Source organism: Vigna radiata, unplaced genomic scaffold, assembly GCF_000741045.1.
Source record: "Vigna radiata var. radiata cultivar VC1973A unplaced genomic scaffold, Vradiata_ver6 scaffold_339, whole genome shotgun sequence".
Lineage (NCBI taxonomy): Eukaryota > Viridiplantae > Streptophyta > Magnoliopsida > Fabales > Fabaceae > Vigna > Vigna radiata.
The window spans coordinates 161,416-170,535 of NW_014541819.1; the positions used below are offsets into that span (position 1 = coordinate 161,416).

Below are 9,120 nucleotides of genomic sequence, written 5' to 3' on the forward strand. Positions count from 1 at the left end.
ATGATAATTAGAGTAACCCTAGACACAATATAATCATGATAAATAGGATAAATATCCTAACAAATATATTTAATCTTAACCTATATATGTACTCCACATATTGTGAAGTTGATTAAGATCATGCAGTTCAATAGTGAAAGGTAGAAAATTCATCTAGTTACCTAATCAAAATTGCCAGCATAAGAATTTAAGTGTTTATTTTATTTTTTTAAGGTTGTATCATCGTCAATCATCATCGTTACTTAACCACATTATTCATTTTATCTTAAGAACTTAGAAACTAGTGGTCGAGCTTTAATCAAAACTTTAAGGGCATAAGTTGGCACAAAAGATAATGGAAATTTCGATGGTTGTTTGGTAGCTTTTGTTTCACTATACTGATATATCACTACACCACCAACTAGAAGGTATCTATGGTGCACATTTAGCCATAACATATGAATATTCCCTTCAACAACAACCTACATATAGCATTATATAGTTGCCATTATTCACTTGCTTCTTGTTAGCACAAGAATTTCAGAATTGGAGCATAAAAAACAGTAAAGTATGTTGTTATAGTTTATCATTTCTAATTATATTTATTTACAGGTGTAATAGAAGACACTACGAAGTTATAAAACAACGTAGAAAAGCAAGGTGAATTTGCCAAATTTGCATGGGATAACATAGGAAGCTTTGATGACCTAGATTGAATTTAGAGGTAAAGTATAATATGTGTAATATTCTTATTTGGTGCATATATTTTCAGGTTTCCAAATGTGCACTTTTTTTGTCCCAAATTTTCCAAGCCTTGAGTTGCTTTCATTACCTTGTTTTTCCTTCAAAAAGCTAATTATTTGGTTTTATACTTAGTATCCATTCTCAGCCTAGTTAATTGTCGTTTTTAGATTCTTTACAATTGGTTCTTGCTAGATAGTTCTGCATCTGCATCTGCAATCCAATATACAACAAGGTTGTTTTCATCACAATCACCCAAAGGTCCTAGTAAGTTTTCAAGACAAAAGGTGAGAAGTATTGACATTTTATCTTATACATAATGCATACCTATGTGATTCATAAAGTTTATTTACATTCAAGCATATAACATGAGCATATAACATGAATGTACTTTATGACAATGCATTTTTGGTTTTGTATATTTGATATGCTTTTGAGATGGTTGAACCGTGTCTCATCATAAATCTTGTGTACTGTTTCAAGAAATCCTCATGTCTCCCAGTCATTTTCTTCACTAGATCTTCTTTTAAGCATGCAAACAACACAAATTAGGGAGGAAAAATTAGGTAGCACAAACTAGAGAGCACATTACTAGGAACACAAATTAGGTAACAATGAGTTTAGTTACTCAATTTAAAATATGTTCCAACTTCAACACTCTAAATTTGAGACCTTGGAATCTTAAGTCATCACTTATTCTTCTTCATTCCAAAATGTAAAAGTTAATTTAATGAGATTGTCTGAGCCCAGGTTCGAAATGGGGACCTGTAGTGTGTGAGACTAGCGTGATTAACAACTGCACAACCCAGACCCTGTTGTTACACGTTTTTCAATTACTTAATTGATAAAAAATAAGTGGTTAAAGGGTAATCTCAATAAACAACTTAAAGTAAAAAACTAAGGAGCAATTAGTAAAATATGGATTTGACATTGATAATTCTGGTATGGGTTTTAATTAGATTTTATTACAAAATTTATGACCAATTTATTGAATGGTAGATCAAGGTATATTAATTACATTTTACATTAGTTTGCCTATTGAGTTTTGAAACTGATGCGTTGAGACATGGTAATCAATATTATATAGATTATATTATGATTTTTTTTTAGAATATTATGAAACAATATTTATATATACAATATATTGTGGAAGATAGCAATACAATATATATAACACACAAAATTATAATGTATGGAATAATGAGAGAAAAAAAATGTTTTATATAGCAATACTTATATACTCATTAATTTATAATTCATAGCAAACTGTTCATAAGCATTCATACTTGAAATAAGAATTTGAGTATTTGCAGAAGTACAATTTTTTGACCAAACTTATCTTTCACTTGTCCACTGTCAACAAAATGCTTTCCTCAATCCTTATCTTTATTTCTTAAAACAAAGTGGTTAGCAACAGCACTTGGCAAGCACCTATACTACCAGCCGTGTACCCAATCTCACAAGGAGAGCAAGTCACAATATATTGTTTTCATGAACACTAACAATTTGGACCATGTTCAATTATGAATGCATTGGTTATAGTGCTTTTTCTATGAATCTTATTTATGTACGGCTAACAACCGTTACATATACACTATCTTAGACACTTATCCCAAATCATGCTTTCAATTCACATAGAATTGAAAATCCGGTTGGTCAATCCAACAAAAACAACAAATAATTGTGGAACACAGTAAGATAGAGAGGCTAAATTATTTTAGGTTATTGTTTAGGAAGACTTTATTTAGGGCAAGTGTCCTAATATACAAGTTTATTGACTAATTTTTCGTTAATTGGTCTGTATACAGAACATGAGTCATCCTCCACCAAATCGTTCATGGATGTACGATAGATGCTATAGAGGAAGAGGTGCTTTGAAAGAGTCATTCGTATTGGGTGTTGAAGAGTTTATAATTAAAGCTTGTGAACAAGAACGTTATCGAAGAGATGGGGGGCTTCGATGTCCATGTTTAAAGTGTGACTGTACAAAGATTCTGAACGAAAGAGTTGTCAAGGTCCACCTCTACAAAAACGGTTTCAAGCCTAATTATTTCATTTGGGAGGATCATGGGGAAACCATGCCAGAAATTGATTTAGTTAATGATGTCACTTCGAGGGGTGTGGAAACAGAAGGTGAACCAAATGAACAAGTTATGACGATGGAAGACATGGTGCATGATGCTCTTATGCAAAGACAACCCTTCCAAGCATCAAATTCTTCTAACATGGAAGAGGCTCCAAATGAAGAAACTCAAAGGTTTTATAACCTTTTGTTGGAGGCTAATACGCCTTTGTATGAAGGAGCATCAGATTCCACATTATCAATGTGTGTGAGGCTTTTAGCTTGCAAGTCAAATTGGAATATTCCTAACCAATGCTTAGATTTCATTGCAAATATGGTTCTGGATGCAACACCCATCAAATCTGGTTTGTCGAAAACTTATTACGATGCAAAAAAAATAGTGTCGAAGCTGGGATTACAGTCGCAGAGGATTGATTGTTGCGTGGATGGTTGCATGTTATTCTATGATAATGATTATGGAAAGAATAATGGAGCGTTGCTTGAATGCAAATTTTGTGGGAAGCCAAGGTATCAACAACACAAGACAGGAGCAAGTTCTAAAAAACAAGTTCATGTTAAATCCATGTTCTATTTGCCAATAATTCCAAGACTCCAAAGAATGTATGCCTCAAAAGAAACTGCAGCAGAAATGACATGGCACCATCACAAGTTCCTGTTATATCCTTGTATTGTTCAGCCTGCATCACATAACCATGTAGCCTATCAAATTGAAGACCATCTAGCTTAAGTTGTAAACGAATGTGCAGTTCGACTAATTCAAGTCAAATTTCTTAACATTCATGTTTTTTGTCAACAGAGAAAGGTATCATGGAGGATTGAGGATGAAGAAAAGATAAAAAAAGAATTTCCATACCAAAGCATCTCATAGATTATCTAAGATGTTCAAAAAAGCTCGAACACTAGGAAAAAAACCTGTTTGGATGGGAGATGAGGTTTGGACTGCTCTTTTGGAGAACAAAAGTGTGAAACCTCCAAGAAAAACATGACATCTGAAAAAGGTGGTTGTTTGCACACAGGAGGATCCATTAGCGTTCATGAGCATGCTATTCGTCTGGTATGATGACATATCAATTTTATTTTACATGTCTACTCATTACTTTTACAAATATTTGTTGTTAACAACTTACATCTTCTTTGGTTACAGTCACAGGAGCTTGGTCGGACAGTGCATGTCGATGAAATATTTCAGTAGACACATATTCGAGCATCAACAGGAGAATTTATCGATGAAAGGTATAGGCGGACACATGTTAGTTTCTACTAACTCTATTATATATTCTTTATTAGGTTTTAAATCTTATTTGGTCTATCTAATTAACAATAATCACATATATTCATTTAATAGGAAGAGTTTCAAGCAAGATTTTCTCAATTAAGATCTGAGACTGGATCTGTTGGTGCTTCAGCTACTGCTCCCCTAGACCCTGCAGATGAGGAAAGATTGAGGAACTAATGCTGGTTGGAGGTTGCTGGTGGAAGGTACAAGGGACGGGTATATGGCATTGGAAATGTCAGTGGTAGACATGATTGTGTCGATAGTTACATACAACAAACACAAGCATCTTCTTCTCAGCAACCGATTGTGCAGGACATTTCTAACCTTCAAAATATAGTATCAACCCATGATGACCAACTTCGACAACTTCAGCAGATGAATTCTAAATTTGAAGGATTTATTGGCGCCATCTTGCATTACCTTCCGCCTCCTGCAGCAGCAGCTGCACAAGAATTTCTTCAATCCCAAATTCTTTCACAAACTAATGTTCAGCGACCACAACAACAACAACCACAGGAGGATCAACCACAGGAGGATCAACCACAACAGGATCAACCATAACAGGATCGTTATCTAAGAAATTACTAGTTATGTTTTTAGAGAGTAGTGCATCTAGGACTTAAACTTATTCTTTGGAGAACTTATTTGAACTTATATATTTGTTCTAATTGAAAATTTTATAAACTTTTCTATGATGGATTAATGTTAAATGTTTGTCTCTGAGTTAAGACTTTATATGTCAAATGAATGAGTTAAGACTTTATATGTCAAATGAATGAAATGAATGAATGAATATAATGGGCAGGTGTTACATATATAAGTTATAATGCTTGTCTTTGGAAATGCGTAATATGTTACTGCTAAAAAAATTGTATATACGTTATATACGGATAATTCGTATATAAATTATATATAGTTATATACAGATTATCCGTATATAAGTTATATACGGATCATCCGTATATAACTGTATATAATTTATATACGGATTATCCGTATATAACGTACATACAGTTATATACAGATTATCCGTATATAACGTACATACAGTTATATACGGATTATCCGTATATAAATTATATACGCATGATCCGTATATAACTTATATACGGATAATCCGTATATAAATTATATTCAGATTTTTCTTATATAACACTACCTATGACAGTATTAAATACGGATTTTTGTCCGTATGTAATCCGTATATAACCAAAAATTATATACGGATTTTGGGCCTTATATACGGATTTGGGTTGTAGATAATGACGATTTTTCTTGTAGTGAGGTGTTTCCAAAGTAACCTCCTCGCCATCTGCTCCCATCCAAGTGGATGATCATCGCAAAAGGAAACACATACAACATGGCACAAACACAAGCAAGCAAGGGTTAGCTAATTATATAAAAAGCATGTAATTATACAAACATGAACATACTGGATTCAACCCAAGTAAAGTATACACAAGCAAGGCAATATATACAACAAAGACCCTAGCATGTTATCTTCTAGACTTGACTCGTCCAGACTTTAGAATGATAGTCGAGCTATGGCGGGTCATGCACCCGTGGTGGCTTGTGATTCTTAGGCTCCCCTGCCTTGGGCTCCCCTGCCCTAGGCTCCCCCGCCCTACCACACTTACGAGGTTAGTCTGTTCCGCACCCTGGAGCATGATGGAAGCCTCCCAGACTAAGACCTCCTGCTACTCCTCACCACATGGTTCAGTCCTCTCTATGTGAGAAGAAAGACCATTGGAGCGTCAGGAAGACCCCTATGACTGAGCTCCTACCTTCATTCTAAAACACTAAAAATCTCACCAAGAGATTCTACACAGATGGAACTTGGTTTACCACTTGGATCGTACTTTCATCACTTTGTAATCATATACTTTTTGCTACAATCAACATATACATAATCTCAACTATATACATTAACTCATTCATCACAAGTTGTAAAAGTAATATCTCCATAAATTTAATCTAAATTTATCAATACCAGAATCTTTATAATTTATTTCCAATGCCTAATCTCTTGTACAATATATGAAAAGTTATTTCCTTTAATTCTATTAAAATAGTCATATTAAATCATAATTATATTATAATATTTATATTAAACCAACATACAAATATTCATACATATTATAATATTATAATGATTATGAACACTTCTAGCTATATCAACATTCTCTTTTATACATATTACGTATTTACTAATCTTACAAACAACTATATTATATTATATTAATAGAATTTATTATCATCTGCACACCCTCTACATCTTTTATATATATTACTATATTATAATAATATTAAGTAACGTAATTTACTTTTTCTTATATATACTTATATATCTATACCATATTAATATTATATATATATATATATATATATATATATATATATATATAATATACATTAATAATATAATATATTATGATACATTTTACCTTCAAATAACTTACAATGCTCCCTTAATTATGAAACTGCCTGCTACATTATTCATTACCACACAATGCTTGCTCCCAACCTCACCTCACTACCCAATTGGTCAACGGAGAGGGTTCAGATGTCTGAACACATCAGACTCGCCTTCGGCGCTAGCACATATGACTAGTCGCAACTGACTGGACCAGGCCAGGGCTGCTCTATGATCAGGGATGTGCCAACTCAGGTTTTTAAGTCCCCTCTATCCTACCAACAAAGAAAGGCTCTCAAGCAGTTTTAATTAATTTATTTAAGTTACCTAAACTAGTTTGTTGTGCTCTAAACCTCAAACGCCCAATTTTTATATTTTACCCCCTCTCAGAGTACTATAAAACAGTACCCATGCATCCAAGTACTACGCAAACAATGCTATTTAAAGTCTCACCCAAAGCCTTTCCAAAACATCATCAATCACAGTCAATAACTCATTCAGAAACATATTACATTCATTAACTAATGCACAGGAAATAAATCACAGGCTCCTCCTTTACGCAATCAAGCTCATACCAAGATCAATTACATAAGACAGCAACAAATAGTCCCAACAGAACATCATATTATAAACTTAGCCACACATGAAACATTGAAACACATTCATACTCAACATATATATGAAACAGTGAGAAATGTGATTCAAACAGTACATCAACTCCAAATCCAACATGTATATATTTTATAAAATAAATCCACACAAAATAATTAGCTCCCCTTATCTTGGTTTCTCAAAATAAGCTAATTAAAGATGCCCTAACAGCACCTTCCACACATAACAGAGCTTGACAGAACCTACAAATCACCAAATTGGTGATGAAAACAGCTTCTTAGAGCTAAAACAACATAAGAAACGGAAAGGGACAAACACAGAGCACATGCCATTCGTAGGACAGCAAGCCCTAGATTTAAGGAAATGGGGAAACAGTAGAGAACCACTTACCGGGAAGGATACGAAAAATGATCAGTTCAAAATGGAGCCCTTGGTGAGGTGAACGCTAGAGCACCTTCAAATCAAAATTTAATCGGTTCAATGAGCTGAGATTTTAGAGAGAAGGCAGAGCTAGGTTTAGGAAAACTTGAAAACCTAAGGTTTAGAGAGAGAAGGTAAACTCAGCAAATGAAATCTGACTTCTGAAAAGAAAAGTCTCCCTCTAAGACTAAGGCACCCTTAGCTTATGGGCTTGGCTGCCCCAAATTATAAGGCCCAATGACTTTTTCTTTTAAAATTAAAATAGAATTATAAGGCTCTTACATAAAGTGGAGAGAAAAGGGGGAACAATGTAAGAGGATAGAAAACAGAGAAAGGTTGAGGCCACGGGAAATCCAGGTAAGGGGAGTTATCCAGATTTGTATTAAAGTTTTGTTGTGTTTGTTATTGGTGGTAGTTTTCTCGTTACACTAGTTATTGGTGTTTCTTTTCCATGGTTTCCTGTGATACGGGGAAGGGAAAACGGAAACTAAAAGTGGGTTTAAATAGGTTGGAATGCATGGGAGATAGTTTTCGATTTTATAGAGTTTGTTTTTTTACATTAGATAGTGCAATGAAAGAGACTGTTTTGTATGAAGCAACATGTAGGAAATATACTTGTAGAGGCGTTAGTAAGTTGAGCGAGTTTTGATATTATGTGGGTGTTTTTCCTTTGTCTGCAGAACTCGCGTGGGAAGGAGATGTATGTGTGCATGTTGTGGGTTGGGATAACATGATAGTAGCAGATGTTGGTTTCTGTTATATGTATTTATTTATTTTTGAAAACTTTTGTGATGCGTCTTGGACTGGCAAAACGCGAATGCTAAAGACATAAGGGTGTGGTTGTGAAAAATAGGTTGAGTGTAAGCATAGTATTTAGTGATAAAAGGTTAGTGATGGGTTGCTGGTTCAATTTCACAAGAGGGTATTTGCAAGATGGGCAATGTGGTTCGACCTTTACTTGAGAGGGATGTGAGAAATCGTGGGTTAGATGATGAAGGGTATAGATTCTGGTTTCAGAGATGATAAGGTTTTAAGCACATGAAGGAGGAGGAGAGAATTGGTGGGTTCTGTGAATTAAATGGAGAGGACGGGAAGAGTGCATGAAATGTTGGGGTTGTTGAATTAAGAAAAGAGAAAAATAATACGCATGGGTTAGGGTGATACCGTGAGTTGAATAGAGAAAAAAAAATAGGGAGTTTATTATTAAGTGTGTAGAAATCTCATTTGTTTAAGTGCTTTAATTATAAAAGAAAAATTTGTGGCCGAGACTTTGGTAGTGCAGAGGGAAGTTTCGTTTTGATGGGTGCTATTTCATTGAGACAATATGAAAAAGTAGGTCATGTGCGTGGGCCCCAACTGTGAAAGGAAAAATAGCAGAAGGGTATCTATGAGTATATGTATTATATTATATTAATATATATAAGGTTAGGCTTTCACGTGAATTAAGGTTTGCATGTTAAAATATATTACATTGTTATATATATTAGGTTGGGGTTTCACGTGATAGTTGACGTAGGGGTTTATTTTCATGAGATAAAAATGATGCATGGATTTATGAGTTATGGTATATATATATATATATATATATATATATAT

General features: G+C 34.0%; 1 protein-coding gene across 1 annotated transcript; it reads left to right on the forward strand.

Moving 5' to 3' along the window:
• The first annotated feature begins 2,531 nt into the window (after window positions 1-2,531).
• Window positions 2,532-3,530, forward strand: LOC106778388. Its single transcript, XM_014666347.1, has one exon. It carries the CDS (start codon window positions 2,532-2,534, stop codon window positions 3,528-3,530), a length of 999 nt encoding a protein of 332 aa, XP_014521833.1.
• The last annotated feature ends 5,590 nt before the right edge of the window (window positions 3,531-9,120 follow it).